Genomic DNA, 25293 nt, shown 5'->3' on the forward strand with positions numbered 1-25293 from the left:
AATGAAACAGAATGACCAGTAAGATTCAAGTTCTGCATAACTCTATTACACTCCAATGGAAGAAACCATAGACACTACTCCATAGACACGTTCAGTGAAAATGAAAGTCCACATAACTTTTCTAGGGAAAATTATATAAATTATCTTTTCATCTAAACTTAGTATTCCTCACAATACTGAATCCACATTTGGCAGACACCAGCACAACTAAGACTGATGCAAGTCATCCCATCTAATCCCTGAAAAGAATAGGAAACTTGATCTTGTGTAAATTTAAGATCCCTTAGAGGTCTATTTCAAGTATAATAACGTACCATGAGTTGATAAATTAATATACTACAGTATCACTTTCTCCTCATTGCCTTCTGCTAGTAATTATGGAAAAAAATTCAAATGTAATGTAAATGACCTCAATTCTGCAAACACTTATTCACAACCAGTATATGACCCATTTCTCAACACATCCATCTAAAAATGTATTAAAAAAGCATACAAAAAAAACCCCAAACCACTAGAAATTTACTATTACTTTTACCTACACATCTGTTATATACATATGAACCTTTCAGCAGCGAAAGGCAAACAAGACACTAGAACCACTGACTTTTTTTTCATAGAAATTTAATTTTATTTTTAAAACCTATTTAAAAGATGGTGATAACTTATAGTAATTACTTACATATTTTGTAAACACAACCTATATTTACATGCATGTATATATGCAACTGGTTTATATATGATTAATTTGCCAAATATTCTATGTTGCTCTATTCCACTAACACAGCGAAGTAGATATGACTTAATGTGCTTTAAATCTTTTGTATATACTCTTTGCTACATCTCTTTACTGAGAGTAAATCCTAGTATTCAAGCCCAAAAGAATCTTTCATATGGCAGATAAAGTCCCAGTTTCAGTTCAGCTATAAAAGCTAAAATATGTTACCTGTCCTTACAGACATAGTAGGCCACCGCATAGCATATGGTCTGTTACAGCTACCGAGGTTTTTAATTAATATTTTCATGGGCAGAGAGAAAAGTTCAAAGCTACTTCCAGCTGAGCATCTGCTGCCTCTTACATCTATGACAGAAGATGTATGGTATGCATAGTCCAACCAGATCAAGTGGTGTATGTACATCAACTTAAACCATAACTGTGCTGCAAGCATTGCTGCACCACAGGTATAGCAATTTTTCTGTTGCTTAGTGATGGGAAGTACCTTCTCAAACAGAAAACTAGTCAGCATCTTTTAGGAAATACAAAGGGATCCAAATAAATATTTAGTGAATCTTAAACTAGTAAAACAAAGAAGCTGCCCTAGGATATACTCCACAAACAAGACAAACTGTTAGGACAATCTTGGTATTAAGTGAACACCAAGCCACAGTGATGAGTATCGAGCTTTATAGCAACCATACCCTAGCAACAGAAGCAACTTTTATCTAAATCACCTACTCAACTTCTTAAAACACAGACCTTTCTGTCCTTCTCCCCTCTTTACTTCCCCCTGTTACCTGTCCCCCACCACAAAAGCAGTAGCTCTCAGGACATGAAGTGCTGGGGCTTTGGAGGGATTGTGAAAACGGACACAGGAACAAGCCTGGTAACTAACAGTGTATGGAAGTCCATAAAGTGCAGGTTTTGGAGCAGGGAGATGAGGAATGGCTGCATGAGAACAGAAGCAGCTTTCTTTTTAGCCTGAGTACCGCAATTTCGGGAAGGAAAAAATGTGGGTGATGTTCACATCATTACTCCTAGAGGGCACTGAGCTGGAGATACACCGCTTGGGGGATGCTAGAGTGTGGGAAGATGTGCATGTTTGTGAGGCAGCAAACAGGAGTCAGCCACTACTGCAGAAAGAGAGAAGAGAGCTCTGAAGCTGAAATGCTTGAGAAATTGCCGCAGCAATTTAGTCTTCATGCAGGTTTCAATGGATAACAAAAGAATCTTTTTCTGCAAATGGCATAGGAAAAGCCGCATCTCTTCATTAACTGACTGAATGGTGTTAAAAAGGCACAAAAAAGGACTAGGCTAACCTCTTTGTGATACCAGCACATGTGAACAAATTCAGTTCTGTAGAGACATAGTGGCACATGATCACAGTAAATTAGATCTTTTATTGCTTCAAAGCAGAAACAAATATATAATTTATGTGCATTCGTGTATGTAGGCATAATAAACACAATCATCAGGAGAAAAGCATGAACCACTATCCCTTTTAAAAAGTTCAGGTTTTAATTAAATTTCAAAACAAGCAGGGAAGTTGTAGAAAATAATGTAGCATAAAAAATTTTTTATCTAATGTAACAATTGAGAAGAAACCCCTTGGTCTTAATAATTTTTGCACCTTTTGAAGTCACTTGAAAAGTTTCCTTTTTATTTCAAGAAAAACTAACAAAAGAGTAATTTATTGGTAGTATGCTAACACCATCTTCCAGCTGGAATTCCAATGGAGTTATGAAGCAAGGAAAGTAAAATCTTGAAGAAAAATAAACTTATGTTTGTTCTGAGCATCTCTTCACTTTTAATTTGAAAACTTTCTAAACAAAAGGGGGGGCGGGTGTGTGGGGGGGTTCTTGTTTTGAAAGATTTCTAGCTTTGTCTTTTTTGTTAAACTTTGTTGTACAGATTATGAAAATATGGAGACTTAACAATGCCCACCTTCATAAAATTTTTACATGTGTTGATGTCCTCAAAAGCCTGCTATCCAAGTCACCAGTTCCCCAAAGCATGACAGTGGCACATGGAAAGCAGATTTCATTTTGGTAGCAATATTTGGAAATACAAAGTGGACAAGGACAAAGGACCAAACATTAGAAGCAAACACGTTCCTTTTTTTTTAATCAATATCTTGTTAGACTGGTCGGTTTCACTCATTAATCTTTTGGTAAGTGAAAAATGAAACAGATTGACTATTACAGCAAAAAAATAAAATTGCAAATTAAACTCATTCTAATGAAATTGCTTGCAAAGAGTGCTACTTCATCACACACAACTTCCATCGAAAGAGCTTGGACTTCAGAGTACCCATTTCTTTGAGGTCATGTATTTAGAGATAAATTCTGAATCCAAAAGACCTGAAAAAAACTTTCTAAACTCTTTCTCTTACACTATGTATATTTTTAAAGCCATGTAAGTTCCACCAAAAAAAAAAGTAAAAAAAAAAGTATTTTGTGTTTAATAGCTTTGAACAAATCTCAAATTGAACTTCACTTGACTGCTGTGTTGCATCTTAATGATCACTGTATTATAGCTGAGATGGGACATACAAAAAAAAAAAAAAAACAAAAAATGAAATGCCTGGAGGTTTGCAATGAATTGTTTTTCATTTCTTCAGCAACTGCTGCATAGTGATTGATCTAGTATCATACAACACAGGAAATTAGCAATTAAAGGCTTCCATGCATCTAGCATTACATCCTACAAATCCTGTTAACCACAGGAGCAAAATTAGAAGAACAAGATGAATCAACAAAAGTAAAAAGTGCTTATTGTAAGGTGTGTGGAATTTGTCCTTTGCTGAAAAACATAAAAACTCTGCAGAGATTGCATGCACAAGAGTATTTAATGTAAGATTATAACTCAATTAAGACAAGTATTTCTCTGATCCTGTAATTCTAAGGCATTTTGCAGATGTCTGTGAATCCCAGGCTGCAATACAAATTTCTTTCTGTTCTCCATAACATAAACTCCCATGTTATGAAAAGACTCCTTTAGTCTTCTGTCTAGGAAAATAATCTTCACAATGTAGGTGGAAAGATATTCTACTGTTCTAGACAAATCTATAATACAGTAAACTAAATTAAGATATACAACATTAAATGTGAATATTGTCCATATATGTAAACACAGCATTAACAATCAAGCCTAACTGATACCCTTGTTTCCTTAAGGAATGCTTGGACCATGCCCCTGCGCACAGGGGAAACAGATTCCCAGCCCAGCATGAGCCATGCCAACCTCAGAACTGGAGGCAGAGTCACACACAAGGCTGTGCACGCAAGTTGCACAAGATTGCAACTTCAGCCTCCAAGCTAGCCTGGAGATTGCTGCGCTGTGCTTCGCTACAGGAATAAACATGCCCTTTCTCTGTTCCAATGTGAACAAAAGTGCATCTACACTATCATTAATCATATGACACTGTTTTGCTTCAGATTTGTCAAAACTAATTCCAGTTTGCTGAATTTATCTAGACTGGAAGAAGAGAAAAAGGTTACATAAACTTTGCTAACATATTCAGACAAATAAAATTGTTAATCCATGCCTAAACAAAAGGTCACTATTAGCTCTAAAATTTCTTAGCTAATCTCTGACCTAATTTTGACCTCTCTTGTTAATTGCAGAAATGCTTTCAGTTAACGTATTGGTTAGCTCTGTTTACACCCTCCACTTCTGTAGTTTCTTGCCTTGCAGCTCATAAATTAAAGACAAAATATCTTTTTCTAAGTCTAATTAGTACCCAATTAGCTCCATGTTGTTACCTAGAGTGGAACCGATAGTAAAGACAAATATTAAGCATTTTCATCTGTTTCATGTAGGAAGCATTTATGAACATGAAGAAAGGAACATCAAAAACTTTATTTCATTTTTTTTTCCTTCAGATCATAAAATATTACTTTACAAAGCTTGTAAAAATACCCAATTCTTCAACTTCTATTAATTCCCATTAGAAAGAGGTACAATTATATCACTGCTGGAAGAGAAGAACTAATTAAAGAACACATGCAAATCTAATGGATCTGCAATCATGTTAGTAGGTTGTATCCAGACATAATCATTTCTCATTGCATCGTACTTCTTACAGAGTTGTTTACACTGGGTTTGTTTAATTCCTTTAGTATCATAACGATTGCATATCAGGGTATGGCACATCAACATCCACAAAATGTCCCCTTCTGTGAAAGAGCAGTTTTTGTTGAAGTAAAAGTGAAGCACCTGAGTTATAATTCCAAAAATAATTTCTCTACATTCACTTGTTGTTTTTTTTTAAGTCAGAAGTGTTCAGGTTCTGGTATAAACGTATGAGGGCTTAATTTAAAAATTAAGCCTGAGAGACAAACTAAACCCGACTGCATTGTAAAATGTATACAAATTTATGATAAAGAATTCTAATAATGTAAGAAATAAAAAAATCAAAGTAAAAAAGAACTATACAAATAGCATGCGTGATGTTCATTTGAACTAAGTAATATAAGGAATTACAGTTTGAAAACCTACTGTAATCAGATACTGAAGTTATAATGCTCAGCAGAAATTCAATATACTTCTAAATGCTGAAGCCTTACCATTCCATCACATTCATATTCTGTGACTTTTTGTACTGATAAAAGCTTCTCCAAAGTAAATTTATCCAGTCATATTGAGGATCATACCAGTCACCCAAGAGATAACATAACTCTAAATTATGCTCAGAGATTTCTTCTTCTTTTCTATAGGAAATGAGAATGATCTTCTATCATCTGAACAAAGGCACCTGGCCTACTGCAAAAATGAAAAAGCTTGTACATTACTGTTTGTCACATTGGTAGATAAACTCTTACCTATGAAGGGCCTAAAAGTTATTTTATTACAGTATAGTCAACTGTTTGGATCAAATCCAGATTCATATTCATTTGCTAGCTGCAAATAAATCCCACTGTACTGTCAGTACAGTTTTCTTATATTTTAACATTATTCACCAAAAGCTCCATTCTTCTGAGTTTGCGCTTATTCTTTGGCATTGGCTTGTCATATAAACCATTTTTGAGAAGATGCTCCTTGCTGTGATGGATCTGGGCACCATGCTGAAGCTGAAAAGAGCATAAAGCTTGAAGTGGACGGAGTATAGTCTGCAGAAAGATGAAGGGGTGGGGGGAGACAAAAAAGCCAACTTTTTAGTAAACTATTTTAGAGGCATCAATTATTACAGGTTTTGTATTCAAGGACTACTTAAAAATGCTGATAAAATATAATTTGGATGATAAATGCTGATAAAATATAACCTTTGGAGACAAAGGGCACAGCTGAATAAGAGATATACTAAAAAGAAGCCACATAGTAGACATATATCCATCTACATGCTGTCGTCCCTTACTGCTTCCTTGGATCCACTCAATCCTGACTTCAGTCCCAGCTACATTACTCTAAGTTATGACTTTAACTTGACCTTAGCAATGGACTACGGTCAATTACTGTGGCTCAGCCAAAGAGTTGTAATCAAATAAGTAACAATAACTAAGCTGTTTGGGCTTGCATCATGAAAATACCTTAAGGCAGCATTTTTGAAAGAGAGGAGGGACTCATGATCAAGGCAGCTGGACTGCTATCCTGGAGACTGGACTCTATCCCTGCTTCTGCCCAGCAATATTATGTAGGACTAATGAAGCCACACAAACAAAATTTATCTCAAGTGGTTCCTAACTGTATGTTCTTCATTTCCTGGTTGCCTGACTCAATATCACGGGGCTTCATGTGCAGATGTGTAAAGCAATCACAAATGTAACTGCAGTCAGCAGGAGATGAGTTTCTACCAAGTAAAATGGGACTCTTCCAAGCACACAGGAAAATGAAGTGACTTACACTGGGCATGAAACTAAGTGCCCAACTTTAACTTCCATGGCTCTCAACTTCTATTCATCATCTTATATGCTAGGAATAGCACTCATTTAATTCAGAGAGGGTATAAAAAAGGTGCACGAATGTTTATGAAGCTCTTGGCTATTGCAACATTTATAGAAGCACCTTTGAGAAACTGATAGTTTTGCCTTTGAAAAGTAGGCTGGGCCAGTTCTGAGTGGTAGGGATGAAACAGAATACAGGACTGTGAGTTGCAGACACTAACAAAACATTCACCCTGGATCTGAATGATACAGAAGTCCTAATGAAGGAAAAATATGCCAATGTTATTCTAGCACACCAAAGGAAAAAGTAAATATACAAAACCCACTTTAATTTCATTATTTCTAATTTTTCATAGATTTAACTTCTACAATAAATAATTACATTCTTTTAGCATAAAAGCATATGGTAGCCACACTGTCATAAAAGATATACAAGTTTCTAGAAAAGTTTCTTTACATAGAGTTCCAATTTCTGAGCCATATTTTCTTGTGTGGCCACACACTTTGTCCCAGTCTGGTTCTAAATGCAATTGATTTAATGTTGAGGTGACTCTCTAGTGTCACACAGGCAGACACAGGGGTGCCATACTCTACATCATGACAATTGCAGAAGCAATTTTTGACCTGGGAACCTTTTTTAGCAGGCAGAGGTCAAGTACCAAAATATTCATTATCTGATGGAGAGGGATATGAGCACCCCAGGGTGGACACTAGAATGTAGTGAATGCATGGATAAGTTTTAAATCTCTTTCACATACCCTTCTGTATTATTTTCTGGGCACACAATCAGATTGCAGACCTGAGTCTATGGTGCAAAACTACTCATAGGTCTTTTTCAAAAGGCTTATTAAATTTGTATTACTAATGTCAGCAACAAAAGATTAAGATGGACATTATCTTAATAACCTCTTCCATCACAGACTAGTGGGATCACAACTTGCAATGAAAAGGCTAATGTCCAATTAGTATTCTTTGACCTAGGATAAACTTAAACTCCAGGCTGTTAAGTCCCAAATTCCTCCGATGACACCTAAGAGTTGTGAGCTGGCTGGTAGAAAGACATAACCCAGTGGGTTGCATTCCATGGCTGCAGGAGGTCAGTGGGACAGGCTTACAAAAGCATTTTATCTTCGAGCTAGCTGTAAGGGGGTATTCAGATCATCTCTGCCATCTAGTTTTTGCAGAAAGCAACTTACTACTTTCCATGCAGTAATATACTCAATTGCCTGTCTCAAACTGGATCAGTTTTGAGGTTTTTGAGAGTCGAAGATCACGCTGCTGTGCTTTGACTTCAGAGGATCATTTTAAAATACTGACCTATTAAAAAAAGATAATGGTTATTTGATTCCAGTAAATATCTTGAGACCAACATACACTAAATAGAAAATTAATTCTACCTGACTGATAACTAAATGAAACTTTTTAGAGTCTAGCACCAGTTACTCTCAATGACATTTGTCAACCCAGTAACTTTAAATTCAGATATTAACTGAAGAAGTAAACCATAAATTTAAAGGTAGTTAAATAATTTAATATCCTATGTAAAAGAGATAGAAACTTTACTGATACGCATCTCCAATTTTTCTTAAGTTTCTCACACCTTGGAAATATTTTTCCTTTTTAACAAATTATTACTAAAGGTATTTTACAAATTCCCAAGAGCCTCAACTGATAGTACCTGAAGTAATACTATTCCCCATTATTAGAATATGAAGAGACTGGTGAAAATATCTGAATGTTTCTATGACAATTTTGTTCTCAACAGAAGTAAATAAACATTCTAAAGTGTGTATACATATATACCACCTCCTAACATCTATTATAGTATGTACAATTTAAAATTAATAAACTCTCCTGACTTTAAGTGGTTTCAGGTTTTATCTACCATTAGGAAAAAAGCACAAGAAAGTCAATGGCACAAAGCCTTAAAGACCCAGTACAAAAATTTCATTCCAAACACTGCTTGCTACATTATTCAGTACCAATGAATCACTAATCAACTAAATAATCATCAAGTTTTTCTGGCTTCTTGAAAATTAGACATCAGAGTGATTATAGGCTGTAATCTCTGCCAAGGTTACTAATATCTTCCTTTGCTACAAAATACTAATCATACTGTAGAGTGAGTATAACTTCTGTTACATGAGTGCAACATGTAAATTCTATACATTACAGCACATCAGCATGTGTTGGTCTCAGAATATTTACTGGAGTCAAATAATTATTATCTTTTTTTAATAGGTCAGTATTTTTAAATGATCCTCTGAAGTCAAAGCACAGCAGCGTGATCTTTGACTCTCAAAAACCCAAAAGCTAATCCAGTTTGACACAGGCAATTGAGTATATTACTGCATGGAAAGTAGTAAGTTGCTTTCTGCAAAAACTAGATGGCAGAGATGATCTGAATACCCCCTCACAGCTAGCTCGAAGATCAAATGTTTTTGTAAGCCTGTCCCACAGCTAACAGTTAACTGTTAATTACAGTTATTTAACATAGTACATAAAACAAAGTAGTTTTCAATACACTATAGTTAAAAAATACCCAAAAGAAAACTGTTTAAAAAAAATAAATCAATCTAGCATGTTACATTTGTACAATTTAGTATATTACATGTGCCCGGTATACAGTCTATGTTTTGAAATTTTACAATAAGAAATGTCAAGTGAACTTAGAAGAACATCACAGGAAGAGATAACTACAACAGTGCACCTCTGCACTATTTGCCCTGTAACATACACAGTAGTACTTCTATTTGTTTTGGGCTAAATCCCCAACTGTCATCTCTACAGATTTTTATTCTGTATTGTGGCAAGCATGTATTTGGTGCCTTATAAACCAACCATTTTAAAAAAGTAACGTACAGCTGAAGAGAACCTGATTCGCTCCATCATATTTAGAACTGCAGGGGAAAGCGTGCAAGAAAGGAGTACAGGATGAGAGAATGTGATGGGAAAGAAGAAGGAGGTAGAAGGAAAGAAGGAACTGGAAGACACTAGGACTGCCGAGTTAAAAATGCATAAAAGGTACAAAAGAGAAACAGTGAACAGAAAAGATAAATGGAAAAAAGAGGGAAAAACAAAAGGGACATGGAGTAAAATGTACAGGAAAAGTCTTAAATCCTGAAGACTGCATAGTGAAAACTTGTAGAAGTGCAAGTGCCAGGTGAAAGCACTAGACAACTAAAGAAAAGGAAAAGAAAAAAAAACCAAACAAGGAAAAAAGAGGAATTGAGGAGATGGATTGAGAAGGTAGCAGTTGTTTTCAATAACCAATCTATTACTCCATACACAAATGGTCTGTGTTTTTACCACAGTAAAAATGGTCTGCAAGATAAGTAGTCTGCATTCAGCCTTGATGGACATTGCAGCACCAAATACAATCTGTTACAGGACATGATCTGACCCTAACTGGTACTTTAAACATCATCAAAGCAAGATTTTTAGCCCTGAATCTTGCCCAGGTTTACCTTCAGACAACTCTTTGTGGTAAAAGAGACAATCTAACTTCATTATGGGATAGAACAAAAAATACCATTCTAGAATTTAACATACTCAAAAGAGGAATAGCAAAACAATCATTCAAGACCTTTGTACCTAACAAGTTCCCTCACCAATCTGACAGCAATGTTGAATAAATAGAAAAACTATAGAGACTGTTGGAACATGACAGGAAATAGTCACAGTTATCTGAACATGCTAGAGTTAATAAACATCTGAAGAAAAATAGTTTCTATTGGTACATTCTTGGTTTAGTTTGCTGTGCAACAAAACCCTTACAATGCCATTAAGATTTTGAATGTCAAATGTGACATTAATAGATAAGTACATTTGCAGCCCTTCTACTATTCATAAAAGAAAACCTCAGATGTTTAAAACTACGTACCTCTTGTATACTCTTATTTTTTTCCATGATACTAAGAGCAACAGCTGCACATTCAAGTGTAGACAGACAGGTGTTTGTTGGCTGAGTACGAATTACATATTGACTTGAAATGTTGGGTTTTAACTGCACCTGAAAAATAGCACACTCTACTAAAATAAACAGGTCAGTATAGAAAACAAAATACTTCCTTCCTACACTAAGCAAAACACAGGCCCTTCCCCTCTGTGGTCAGTCACCTTCTTTCCATTTTGCTGTTTTGTCGCCCAGCAGCCAATGACTTTATGTTACTGTTAAGTATAATACTATAATACCTGTGAGTTGCCATCAGAGACATGAACAGCTCATTCATTTGTTACTGTACAAACACATAAAGAAAATACAATTGTTTGTTTGGAGAAAGACTGGGTGAAATTTTAGCAACCAATTTCAGTTGCCATAGATATCATATACAAAATTAAAATTGTCACTTATGCTTGTTTTATTGTACACTAAATACACACACGGTCCCACACAATAAACAGTGACTGTATAGTCACTGACACTATTTACCTTGGTTCAATATTATTTGTCAAGTTCTGAATGAAAGACTTTTAGAAACTACATTTACTCATAGAACATACTAGGGCACTGATTAGAACTATTTGCTTACCTAAATCATGCAAGCGAATGATCTGTTGGTTCTGCCTCAAGTGATAACCACTCTGTACTATCACACAAGTTAAAGGTTTTGAAGAAAAAGAAATTTAATTCAACCACTACACTGCCTGTTTTATCAGTTCCAAAAGCTTTTACTGAGCTTATAAACAGTGGTTGAAACATCAAAGAATTTACATTATTATATGTTGTGTCAAAATTCAGATATTATTCCTTTATTCCTAAGATTTCCATCTCCACATATGTTTAAAATATAATTTGCCAAACAAGTTAATGTTTTAGCAATGTTGTCACTATTCTTAACCAAAAATTATCAGTTCCTTTTCCAAAAAATTGTACTACAGTACCATAAACCCTAAGGAGTTATTATAAAAGAGCGAGGCAATTTTCTTTTTTTTTATCTTATCCCAACAATTGTCTTTTATTTTTCCTTCTTCTCAAAAAAATAAGTGACTGTTCCCTATGGCCACCACAATATTGCTCCCATTCTTCGTGCCAGATGTTTTTCAGCATTCCTCACTTAATTCAGTATTTTCCCTCTTCGATTTTCCCATTTTTGCTTTCATTTGTAATGCTTCATTTTCCTTCATCTCTTTTACATGCAATGACCCATTCTCAGCAGTTCAAGGTATCTCATTTATAAAAGAGAAACTCCAAGCCACTGAAGAAACCTGAATGAATAATATCAAATTTCAATGGTTTACCTGATCCCAATGTAATGGGAATTAAAAAAAAATAAATAAAAAGAAGGTGACAAGAGAGGAAGAGAGCCATTCTGGAAAGGACAAATAAGTTAGCTATAAAAGCTCAATATACTCAAATATAGCAAAAGACAGAAAAATGTACCTTTGTGAGAGAATCCTAACTTGTTTATCAAAGGAAACTTTTTTTTTTTTTTTTTAAATGCTAGTCTTCTTATTGGGTAGGCTTGAAGGACCAAAACATGCACATTTCAGAATGTTTTAAAAGTTTCCAGCAAGGATTGTTTACATAGTTTAGAGAGATCACTTTCAACAGCCAAAGAATACACACTTGGTTTGCAAAATTGAGAAGCTGAACTCATGTTAGTTGTGTAAAGAATCCAGCATACTAACATTATGATTTCTGCATTATATAAAAATACATTTGTATTCTTTCCACAACTGTAATACTGGAAATGTCATTTTAATTAAATAATTTTAAAATCACATCTTCCAAAATCTATTTTGTACCCTTGAGTGAAGATCGATGCTTTTGCTATTTTAAAGCTGCTTACCATAATAATTACCTGGAATGCATTGTATTTTTAATCAGGTTATACAATTACCAACTGTTAATTAAACTGAAAATGCACCAGTGGTCTCAAAGCACATATAAATGTACCTTCCCTGAACTTCCTTACTATTCTTAGGTATTTGAAAGTAATGGTTACAGGTGATAATATACAGAGTTATTTCCTGCAAATTCAATGGTCATTACCACTTAAAACTCATTTTCATTTTCCGCACCTATTCAGCATATTTCTGCAAATGAATTGGCACAATATATGACAAAATACTCCATGAATGCCTATTACTTACTACAAAGTTGAACCTAATATTTTATATTTAAAGCCAAGATAGTTGAAGTAGTTGATTATTCCATGTCTGCCAACTCATTGTCTTTAGTCTCTAGCTCTGTACTCTTGACTGTCGAAAGAGAAGATTTTATACCTAGCACTTCATTAGCAGATTATGCTTGCTGTTACACTATAGTGGAAGCCTATCATACAATCTTTAATTTATAGTCATACTGTAGAATTTTTATCTACTGTATGAAAGATGTTAACAGTTACTTGGATATTCAACAGCAAATTCTGTCCATATGCTGGGGAACAGATCCAGGGCAGATTTAAGAATGAAGGTAGTGGATACATACTAGCCTTTATCAACTACCTTCTTCAATTTGATAGTGGAAAATTAAAAGAGAGTGAATTGATTTAGGGAAGAAAATGTAGAATTTGGACATCTGTGTATGTAATGAAATGCAAAAGAAAATTAAAATGAAATTAATATTTTCATTTATTGTTCCTCAAGGTTTGCTCAGTTTTATGCTCCCTTTACTGGGACCATGCTTGGATATGCATCATGACAGAGTAGGAAGGCTAGTTATTTCAAGTATACAGAGATCTATGCTGGAGGGAGCTTTTAGTCCCTACTTAGAAATTCCTAGATAGGTATTAAAAAACCGGGTAAACTGAGGCCATTGTTTCTTCAGCATGTATCCTGAGCAGCAGAGCAGGCACATATCCACACTTTTTCTCAACAGCTGACAGCCACACTCTTCACAAAGTCTTTCTACAGAGGTTGAAACCACCTCATGGACTACCTGCAGGCACTCTGGCTTCCCCCTATTCAACATGGGCAACAATGCCTTAAGGCTTTTTTTTTGTAGGATCTAGGAAGTTTTGTCTGCTGTTTTCTATACTTCATTTCTTAAGTCTCACGCTGAAAAACTCCTAAGATCATCAGCATTCCAGAGAAGGGAAAATTATTCATGATTGCAAGACGACTTCTATGGAAGAAAAGCTGCCTGCACTCTGCCTTACACCGTGGAGCCAAGAAGTGTGTAAGGGCAGCTCTCGAACAGCTGACAATGTACGAAAGGGCAACTTTCTTTTTCTAACAGCAACATCAGCAGCAACCAAATTTCTTCTTTCCTGGGAAGAGTCAGAGAGGATGGAAACAAGTGGTCCCCATCCATTTTTCTGAAAAATGACATTCACTGGGATGAGATGTAAATACCACAGAGAGAGAACACAGGTGGTGGAGATCAGGGGAAGAATACCTGACCAGGACAACTCCCTGGTACAGTTTGTCCCTTAGGCTTCTTTCAACAAACACGCATTTTACCCTACTCTTTACTCCAGAGCAGCACGGTATCTAAATAAGCGATCCTCAGTCACCTGAAATACCATTAGGGTAGCCTTTGTCTATCACAAATTGGATAGACTCACCAAACGACTGATTGTCAGTCAGAAACTAGGTACACTCACTGAGTGAATAAAACACACAATGAGGAGCTCCACCAACTTAAAGCATAAAGCGAATGGTGAGAAAAAAACAAAACAACATAGAAACCAAACCAAATTCATATGGTTAATACATATTTCAGACATGGGAAGAATATCTTCTTGAAAAAAATTGCCTAGATATATGAAATATTTACTGTTCTCAAACATGACTGGGTAGGAGGATGACTTCTCTCATTTTCAGCCAGCCTTGCCTTTTGTGGAGTTACTAGTTTCAGGTAGGGTATTTCAACAGTCTCATCAAAGCTTCTGCACTACCTAGATGTATTAATTCTTTGTCTGTCACCTGCATTTATCAAATCCAGCTGAACAAGCTTAATTCAAAGTTATGGAAATGTTCCTCCACAGTTAATGTAAACAAAATCAGATCATCTACCCCTTACATTACACTTCAAAAACTCAGAATGGGTATACATAAATACCCTATTTAAGTACATTCCAAAACAATAATCATGATATTTTGTAACCACTTGTACATAAAATTATAAACATACAATTTACTTTTTTTTTTTTTTTTTTTTTTAGCTGTCAAAGCAATTTGCAAATCATATGCACACTTTGGAATAACTTCAGTTACTAAAAAAGTACAGCAACGTCAAGTTGAAAAAACAGCAGCCTATTTAACACCACTCACCAAAATAAACAACAGTATAAGACAGAAGATGAAAACTATTGCAACCAATTCAAACTAGAGAGAGGAATTTAGATAAGCTGAATGCAATTACTCACTGGAATGTAGCCAAAACACTGAAATTAGCGTACTTATTCTCTTTATAAGTGCAAGGCAGTTCGGGGGCTTAGTTCCCAAGCCATCAGAAGCATGAAGCAACACACACAATCAAGTTTCGTTTCTATGTGTAACTCAAGACCCAGGGTTTCCAAAAGCCTGAATGTCAGCAATTTTCACAAACTGTTACATTAACTTAATAAACACTGGTTTCTCTGCCACCGCATCACCCTCTTAGCAAATGCTACAGCCTTTGAGTATTTACAAAAGATTTGAAGCACAGTAAAAATAGTAACCCTTCAGTATTTCTCAGGTCTGAGTTCCTCTTCTTCCAAGGCCCTCTTTGGAGATCCCCCAGGCAAGTCACAACCCAGCTGATCCTGGGTTCCGTTCAGAACTGATGGAAGCAAAATTGTTGCCTTGATGGGGTCAAAGACCTGCTGTTTGAAATTTTAAAAAATTAAGTTAGTAAAGACCAGCAACTGATTTCTGTTCTTATTTTAAATATTAGGACTGGAGCTCTTGCAGAAAACTCCAAGTGCTATCCTCAGTCCTTTCCTTACTGTCAATATCCTTATCTTTTTACCTTTTCTGTGATGATTTCTTCACCATTACTTTTGCTAGCTTTACTCTCCAAACAGAATCCAGCATTATGCAAAAACGTATCTGGAAAACGGTGCATCCCCAAGAGTACAGAAAGACTATAAAGTTAGTACACCTGTCTCACAGGGCACACTCAACATTTCTTGGGGTTTTTCTGTCCTGTTTTCTGCAATTAGATTACAGGCACCTCAAAACAGGCAGAGGAACAACATATCCTTCTGTGGCTTCTGTGAAAAACCTAGTACTTACTTTAAGTTCCCCTCCTCTTTTACTTATATTGATAGTGTCCTCATAAAATCTGAATTTCTGTTTGGGAATTTATTTGCTCAACTCTCAGAGAATAAAGTAAGCAAGTACCGTCCTGCCTAACACGGGCTGTACTTATTGTTCATATGTACTGTTACTGTAATAAATATCTTCCAGAAAAAATACCATAAGCCATTTTTTTAAAAGGAATTCAAAAGGCACAAAATAAACCAGAAAGAGTACAACCACATCCTGCCATCTCACCCATCATTCTAGAAACCAAGAAAAAATTGCTTTAAAGGTGCTGAAGAGGAAGAGTATTCCATGTGTGCTACTGCACAACCAACCTCAGACAGAAAAGGCAAGCAGGCATGGGAAAGATCTTTCACTCAGTATTCAGTTAGCACAAGCACCTTTTAACTGTAAGCCAAAACAAACTATTTTCTGTATCTTATAGAAATTTCATGCAGTTAAATAAAATTACTTTCGTGACAGAGAAGATAGCCTGAGTAAATTTAGTCTCAGTATGCTACTGAAATTTAAATCAAGAATATAAATAAGTTATTTTGTTCAAAAGCTTAGCTTTAATTTCAAGTGACATCTTAAGAGCACTTTGTTTCTAAATACTGGAGGGAATAACTGCCATGCAACTGTCACAAATGGATAGCCTGAAAAAGTACATAGATGTCACAAAAACCCCTGTTCACTTTGCCTGGCTTTTGATTGAATATTTAGACATATCCATGACATTCCTGTGTATCTTCCATGTAAAATGGTGAAACAAGTTATAGATTATAATGTGACTTTCAGGTAAATTTGAATAAATTTGTTCAATTTCTACAAAATTACAATATATTTTGCACATTATCTTTGACAATTTCCAATGAACCCCAAAACATTTCTCTTAGGGTATCCCACAAACCCTTCCTCTCAGGCAATTCATGGTGTCAGGTTAGACTCCAGAGTCTTATCACTACAACAAGTCTCAGAATATCTCACTACTGCTGTGATGGGAACTGTGGTAAATACGTAATATCCATCTTTGCAAGAGAAGCACAACTGCTTCTGCTGAACAATGGCTGTGTATAGGTTTTACCTACTTACACTCCTTTCAGCCTGTGCAGAAAAATCTGAATTCAGAGTTGCAATTCAGATTAGTTCTTTCACAGGTCAAAACCAGAAGCCTTCATACACCCTTATAAAACACACCTGTGTAACAGCAGTCCCCAGAATTTCTTTTATCATACGTAGTTAATGTATGAAAGTACATTAAACTTCTATGCACTTTCAAGAATGACCTTTCTTTGCTTCTGGAACCAAAACAATTTATGAACCAGATTTTATTGCTGTGAGGTATTACATGCTAAAGATAAATGGTCCAGAAGAAATCAGTAGAGCTACTCACTGAACGACTTAATGCTCATCATCTGAATATAATCCTACACGATGTCTCTTTGTTCCACGACTATGTCAAATGACAACTCTTTTAAAAATATCACCTCTGTGTTTCATGATGTCTCCTTCCTGTTACTGTATAAACAAGTCTGAAAGAAAATAAATATCCAGTAATTTAGTATATAGAAAAATATTTGAGAATGCCATAAGCACATTCTGGGAAAAAAATAATTTTAGTGTTTTACAATACTCTGACATTTCTTTCAAAATAACTTTTTAATAAGGATAACTCAGACTGTACAGAGTATTTCTCTACTGTGCTCCTTGCTTCCATTTTTAGACATAGTTGATTGACAGGAAGAGAAATTAAATTGCAAAAGGAATGTGTCCTTCACAGACAGAGATTCTTACATCACATTCCCACAGAAAATTTTTTGGGGGGAATGGGACAGCAGAAGAAATTTCCCCAAAACTCCCCACAAGTATATGCACTTTCTGCACCTAACCCCTGACAAAGTTTAAGTTTTTAGAGTGCTCCTACAGTGCTTCAGCCAAATTTGTTCAATAGAGATTATTTCCCAAGAGCTGGCCAAGGAAGCAATGAACATAAAAAGGAAATGCTGCCTTTAAAAAGTAAATCAGAATAAACGCAAAGCTCTTATGATTGTACAAGACAACATTACATTTTCCCCATGTAAAAAATTGTGGTAAATGAACCAGGGCAGAAAAAAACACTGTAAACAAAAAACTTTACCAATATCATCATTTATCTGCTGAATACAAGTTTCTCAAACAGCAAGCTTCCCACTTTGTAATTTAGCTTGTGTAAAGACTGGAGAATTTGATACATAAACATGAAAATTCCATTTATTAAATAGTTGAAAGAATTGCAAGCCAAATACCTCCTTAAGTTAAAAAATAGCAACTAAAATAGATACCTCACTTTTCTAAATATATCTGTAATCTAATCTATATGTCAATATTGATCACCTTTACACATGATACTGTATGAAGTTAAGGTAAAGTTCAGGTTCCAAAGCACAATTTTTCTTGCAGGAGAACCTGCTAATTCAAAATACTCAGTACCATTTATGCAGACTGTTTTGAGAAAGTCCAACAACTACCTAATAATTTCTTAGGCTACATATTACATGTTAATGCCCTATGAAATCAAAGATCTACACAAAAACATGGAACAGTTTGCAGTGGTCTCCTTAGCACTTCATTTGCTTTATAAAGCTATTTACAACAGGCCCTTCTGCCTATGCAATCACTACTGAATTGTTTCCCCCAGAAATCTGTCATTATAGTTTTTTAAGAACTCAAATTTTTAGAGTCTTCTCAAAGATGCTAAGAGAATTCAACAGTTTAGCACTTGTCACATCTTGCAAAGTCAAATAAAATTATCTCAGATTTAGATTGTCAAATAAGGTAGTGTAAACACCTGCAAACTTTAGAAGTATCACCGAAGTAAAAAATGTTTTGGAAGTTATTTCAGGTGTCCATCTGCATACTTTGAATCCTTAATATTGCATACAATACGGAAGGGGTAAAATTACAGAATCACAAAGTTTCAAATCATTTCCCACGATGTTTGTCACCACTTACACAATACATGGAAAATGTAAAGCATGAAATAAGTGTCCACCCCAAAAGAAGTTTGGAAAATAAACCTATGCCTACCTGAGAACCTCTGTTTTCAAAGAAGAAAACAGGATATTCTGGCCTACACTTAATAAATAAGACATAAACAGTAAGTAAATATTAAAAAAAGAGAAGTAATCTCTTCAGTATTGCTGCTCTGCGGAAAGTAAGTATCTAACTTACTAGATAAGTAACACGAACTTTTACATTAATGAAAATCTTCATCAGTAGAAGTTATCTAAACCTGCATTTTCTAACGTGTCAAGACTAGGCTGCTGATGGTGACAGATAAGTATCAGCCTCCAGTGCTGGAAGGAGATTGCAAGTTTGTATGCATGTCTCCTGCTTCCCTGGAAGACAAGACATTGGACTTGATGTCAGGAAATAAGCTGAGCTCACTAAATCACAGTGCAACATTAAATAAACCACCTTCCTTCTCTGAGCTCCAAGGTCTCTATCTGTAAGATGGTATTTACCCAACGCTGTAAAGCACTTTGAAGACTGAGGGACTGAATGATGGAGAAGTCAGAGACAAATCAGAAACAGTAAGTGCCGTTTCTGGAGATAAGAAGAGCATCTTCCTTCTGCTATTTCTGTGCGATATATTTCTAAAAAAGATATGGATATGGCAAGGAGAAAAAAGTAAACTTGAATTATGCCAATCTTTCTTACATATAGGGATAAAAGAAAATCAAGGTTCACTTCACTATTTCCCCTGTGTTTCTTGTATGAAAATTTACAAGCACAAAAAGCACTACAAAAAAACCCAGGCCACCTTACTATCCTCAAAGAAAGCAAAATAGTATGGTCTTCGGTTAAAATAGATAACTGAGATAAAGTGCAAGTGCAGACAAGCTGTAGTTCTAATCTAAAAGTAATAGTTCAAATTCCTGTAAAATAAGGCAGCCTGAGGCTGACCCAAATGGCTTACATAAAATTAAGAGCTAACAAACAGTGAATTGTAAGGAAAGTAAAGTCCTTACAGCTAAGGGTAAAACAGAAGATAGGACTGACCCAGTAATATTTGGACTATACATTTTGCACAAATAATTGAAATGACATCTGGTTATGGTCTCAGGTTCTGAAACTGCAGGTTTTTATGTATAACTAAGGAATGAAATAACTTAATAATGCAATTATGTAATGTAAAAATAATTAAGTCCAAGTCATACAAGGCATGTTTGGCAGTTCATGAAATGACTATGCATTTTTAGTTAATTTCCGCGCATTGTAATTTTTTGTATTTAGAGAAAGAAAGATCCAGAAATTATTTCTGGTAATACCTCTCTTGCTCTGCTTATATTTAAAAATGAATGTCAGGCAACGGATCAATATTTCATGGAGCACAATTCTTTTAATAATTAATACAACAGGAAAGTGCTGCAAGTAAATGCAGTCAGTGAGCAGAGTACAGATCTAGAGAACGGGGTCATGAAATAAAGGAAGAAAATTTAATTACGTGTATTGTCACAGCCATTTAACTTTAATTACGTGCAAATATCAGAAAACTGAAAAGGAAAATTAAATACCTCTGTATCAAAAAGTAGCATTAATACAATAACATTGTTCTTTGGAATCTACTAAATACTTTTGCTTTCTCTGATTTCTTTCTTTCTTATTATATGTGAATAGTAAGTAAGCACTTCCTTGGATACGGAAAAAAACATGGAAGAAGCTCCTGAGAAGAACTTTGGCAAGGGCACAAGGGAACTTTTAAAGAAAGACTAAAAGGAGGAAGAAGCTTTCAATTAATCTAGTTATTTGAAAGCAAGCTCAATCAAAATGAAAAATATTTCTAGTTTCCATTTTACAAAGTGTTCATATCCCATGAGAACTTCAACATGGGTACAATGGTACAAAACCTGCAATTGTTCCTGAATTGTTCTAGCAGCAGGATATTCAGATAGTCAGCAAAGAGTTTGACAATAATTATGAAAGAAATGGCAAAGAAATAGATTAAAAGCCAAGTTTCCGCCCAAGAGTAAAAATAGCGTACTCCTCTGACATCTGGCAAATTACCTGAGACCTTTCAGTCACAAAGAAAATGTCACTGTATTAAGAGGTAATAAATACATACTTATGACCAGAAAAATATCAAAGTGGACCAATGTCATTTAAATTAACCTAAATGTCAGAAGGACAGACTCCTGTTGACTGCTCAGCATCATATCTCAACTGTGCATGAAGTCCTGACCCAAAGCAATGCGCATTTATCATCCTCTGATCTCCATCTTCTCAAACAGTAATTTCTGCCAGTCCTAGCACAAAACACTTTGTTCTTTAGGGTCCAAAATATTCTTTTGAATGGTTCAGTTGTAATGAGACAGCAGCTAAAACCTGAACACATCAAACATTGCAGAATATATAGTAGATTTTAATTATTATCTTTGTCTTTCAAGTTACACAACAGAAAATATGAGCTACTTGCTTAATGAAAATAAGTTTTCTCGCTACATCAAAAACTTAAACAATTTAAAAAAGCCAACATAACTCACAAACAAAAATTTGCTGTCAAAGCTCACAAAGACTTCTACAGCCTACAGATAAGTGGGCTTTCCTGTGGAATTATTAGTAAAATCACCACTGTCACATTCATATAGATAAAAAACATTTATAACAAGTCAGTGAAAACAAGGTATTTTTCTTCTGTTAGTAGGAGGATGCATGGCTGAATGCATACCACTTTCTGAGACCTACATTATGACAGTCTTCCCCACTGCAGCCGTTGTTGGCTGGCCTTTGTTGCCTTGGGTTCTGATTTGCCTCCTGCCCATCTGCACCACTTATTCATGACCATACCTCTTTCCCTTGCAGAATTAAACTGGGCATTGTCCATTTACTTGCGGTCTATGGCAAAATTTGGTATTTAATCTCTCTCATGCAAATTGGAAACTGTGACAAAGGAAAGCAGAGATAGGAAAACAGAAAAATAAAAGAGAGGATAAAAGGGGACTGTAATAAAATGTATTTACTACTTGGCATCATTTATTATTTGGTCCTCATATATTCACTTGCTTAAGTCCCATAACTGTGGAGGATGAAAGACGGTATTTTTCTATGCATCTCCTCAGCTTACTGAATAGGAGATTTTATAAAAATTATTCAGAGAACAAACATCAGAAAAGGAATAAACTAAGATACAGCCAGATGATAATACTGATTCTTTCTATTTTCCTTGCTCTTCTGTTCTGCATGTTTTCTGTATGCAGATGACTGGATGTTTTTATATTTCTATTTTTACATTAAATGTAATCCTCTCTCAGGGTGTTCAGACAGTTGCCTATACATCTTAAAGTGTATTATACTCATGTCTGTGAACACTAACTGTATTAGAAGTAAGTTTTTAACCTCCTCTAGAAGGAATTTATCTAAATGGAAGATTACATTTTAGAATAGCTGCTTGCCCCAGCAAAGAAATTCTTCTGATTTTTGCACATGCTTTCAGAAACAGACTGCTACTCCTTCTTTAAACCTCTATGCTTGAAAATGGCAAATCACCAAATAAAGTTTTACTATCTAAACATACCAGAGGACTAGACCACAAAAAACACTTTCTGTTAAAAAGCACATCAATGTAACTATTCACACACCTTTAACCATTACAGTTTGTCTATCAACTCATTCATAACTTTACCTATCATTAATCATTACTGGAAAAATAACAGAATTAGCTTCTGCTCAACCATGCGTGCTGCTAGTTTTGTATTGATAATTCCAGCATTGCTGCAAGTTGAATTGCTGGCAGAAGACCCTACTGCCAACTACAATTCAAAGTCCTGCACCTATTGACACTTTCACATTTTATCCTATCTGCCTTAAACCAGATGGCATTTTATCACTTCCTGTCTAGCATTTAATCCCTCATCTTTCCCCATTGGGCTTCTCCTACCTAGTAACTCCAGTGGTGCCACTAGAATTGAAAAGCAGCTGGATCTCTTAAAGGAACAGCTTTTTTAACTTTTTCCTCTCTTTTAAACAAATAGAGTGGCAAGAGTATGTTGAGCCAGCTTGTTTGAACCAAGATCCCTTACCTTGCTTTCCCTACTCCAAGTGCAGTGCTTTCATTTCTTACTGCTGATACAGTGCTCAGTAAAGTCCTGCCAATAGTTTGAGCATCCCTTCACTGAATCCTACAGAAGAAGGATGAGAATACTCTTCCAAAGAGTCCCTATGATGACAGCATTTCAAGCAAGCTGCTTGTTAAGACTTACTCTCAGACACCCCTAAGCTTCTGTGAACACATGCTCACCCAGCAGAGGCAGCACAGAAACCATGAAGTCAATCCATTAAGTGCTATTCACTTTGCACAGCATGAAGTTTTGACATGATCAACAAGGTAAATTGGCAAAGAATTCTTAAAGCAGCTGTTGATGTGACTGACTTTGGTGAAAGATCAAAACTCTGGAAATTCAGGCAGCAGTTTGTGTTGACAGCTGCCCAGGCATATTACAAGATGGTCAGTGAACAATGGGAAAGAAACAGAAATGCACAAGTGTTTCATAAATATTTCATCACACTGTCTTCCAAATTGTAACATATGGATTTGGGCTGCATTTCTCAGAAGCTGAGAATAAGGAAAAGTTCCCCCTGCCTCATATATTGCCAAAATTCTCTTTCATTGACTGAAGTTCAAGATAGCATATAACCTTGACACTGCAAATTTCTAGAGCCTTTTTAGAAGACAGCATGTCAACTATAAACTGGTAGTAACACTTCTAATTAACTCTTTTATGAGGTCAAAGACCATAGCTTCCTGTCATTGGTAACACCTTTTGTAAACATCTCCTGTCTATTGAAGACAATGGAGTTTTTTGGTTTGTTTTTTTTTTTTTTGGGGGGGGGGGGGGGGGGGACGGGGACGTTGAGTACCATAGTATTTTAAATTACCAGTAAGCATTCTTACAACCTCATTATATTGTTTCCAAATTGAAGTATGTTCAGTGAACTGTGAGCATCTTATGCATGGGATGAGAATGTTACACAGAGGTCAGACAGAAGGAAGTAAATAAACTCAGCAGGAATGATCCCTTTATAAATGCAGTGCTAACTAAGAATATTTGTGTGGTTCCTTGAAACTTTGCAGCTTATTGCCACAAACAAGTTCATAAACAAATCATCCTGAAGGTCTTGGCTCAAAACCATTATGTTAATGAAAATGTGCAATCTATTTTAATAGCATTATGACAATGCATTTTACCACAGGATTCCTAAGATCTCATATAAATATGAGTAACTGGCTGTAAAAAAAGAGGTTTAAAAAAGAAAGCATATGGTAGCATTTACCTCACCTACTAGTAGGTCACATTTTTTTCTAGTTCATTTAACAGTTCATTTCAAGCCCATAAAACTGTGTAACAAAGAATACTTAATTCAATTGGAAAAATGGGGAAAATTGAATTTAAGAGAATGTTTAATTACTCTGGGAAGAATTTGGCTAGGATGCCTGAGCTAACAGCCCATCACTTATGGGAAGACATCATAAAAAGCTTGTGGTTTTTTTGTTTTGTTTTGTTTAAATGTGTTGAAAGCACTTCAGCAAAACAGCATTTCTAGCAACAGGGGCTCCCTAAACTCATCTTCCCTGGTACGGAACTGAGAATATGTGCATGGAACTAAAAAGCTGGTATCATTTGAGAGCAACCTGCTGACTGTTCTGTGCAGTCAGCACCAGCCATTTAGAACAACCTATCTCAAAGGGAAAACCTTATGCCCCACAGCTTGCCACCTATTACATGACTCCTCTGTCATTCCCACCCTGGTTGCCTGGAGAAGTCCGATGAAGTCAGGAAGGCACCTTCCCACTTTGCCCATGGGACAGAGGGACAGCTTTGTGCTGCTCCCTGAGTCTTTCTGAGCTTGTCTGGGAGTCCTTACAAGGTGAAGTCCCAGCACAGATACGAAGACCTAGAACTTGTGCATTGTGCATTAATTGCCAGGGTTTTGGTAGCAGGGGGCAGCAGGGTAGACCCTGGTAGGAGGAGATGCCCTGTGCCAGACACAGCTGTTCCAGACAACTCTACAATAGAGAAGTCCTGCTTCAAGCCCATGCCCTGGTGGTAGCCTGGACCATCAGGAAGACCAGGACCACTTAGCAGAGCTGGGGAGTCCATCCAACACTCTCTGTTGCAATAGCAGGCCACTAGTGAAGTGCTCAGCTCGGAAGAGATCCAGCAGCCAGCAGTGCTGAGGTGCCTGGGGGGGAAGTTGCTGCCCAGGGGGTAGAGGGAGGGAGGGCACTGCCAGAGAGTGGGGGGTGACTGTCCCAGATGGGCACCCCAAGATCTTGGACAGGAAAACAGAGGACCCTGGTGGTGAGTTAACAACACAGACTGATCAGACCACTCCAGTTACAGTCCTTCACTCAGAAGAGTGAAATTCTCTAAATGAGGGAGGCCCACAGCCATTGCCTCAGGGAGACACCTCTGCTATGGTATATTGGGTTTACACGTGCCCTGGTTTCGGCTGAGACAGAGTTAATTTTCTTTCTAGTAGCTG

The 25293-nt window shown here is 36.0% G+C and overlaps 1 protein-coding gene across 1 annotated transcript in view; it reads right to left on the reverse strand.

Moving 5' to 3' along the window:
* Window positions 1-4600: 4600 nt before the first annotated feature.
* The window catches only part of DTWD2 (DTW domain containing 2), a 93042-nt gene continuing 72349 nt past the window's right edge, over window positions 4601-25293 (reverse strand). The window contains exons 5-6 of the mRNA XM_049794811.1: window positions 10481-10609; window positions 4601-5826 (exon numbers count right to left, since the gene is read on the reverse strand). Of these exons, the coding sequence (XP_049650768.1) occupies window positions 5656-5826; window positions 10481-10609 (300 nt within the window). The 3' untranslated portion in view covers window positions 4601-5655. The remainder of the gene's footprint in view (window positions 5827-10480; window positions 10610-25293) is intronic.

The sequence above is a fragment of the Accipiter gentilis genome, chromosome Z, assembly GCF_929443795.1.
Source record: "Accipiter gentilis chromosome Z, bAccGen1.1, whole genome shotgun sequence".
Lineage (NCBI taxonomy): Eukaryota > Metazoa > Chordata > Aves > Accipitriformes > Accipitridae > Astur > Astur gentilis.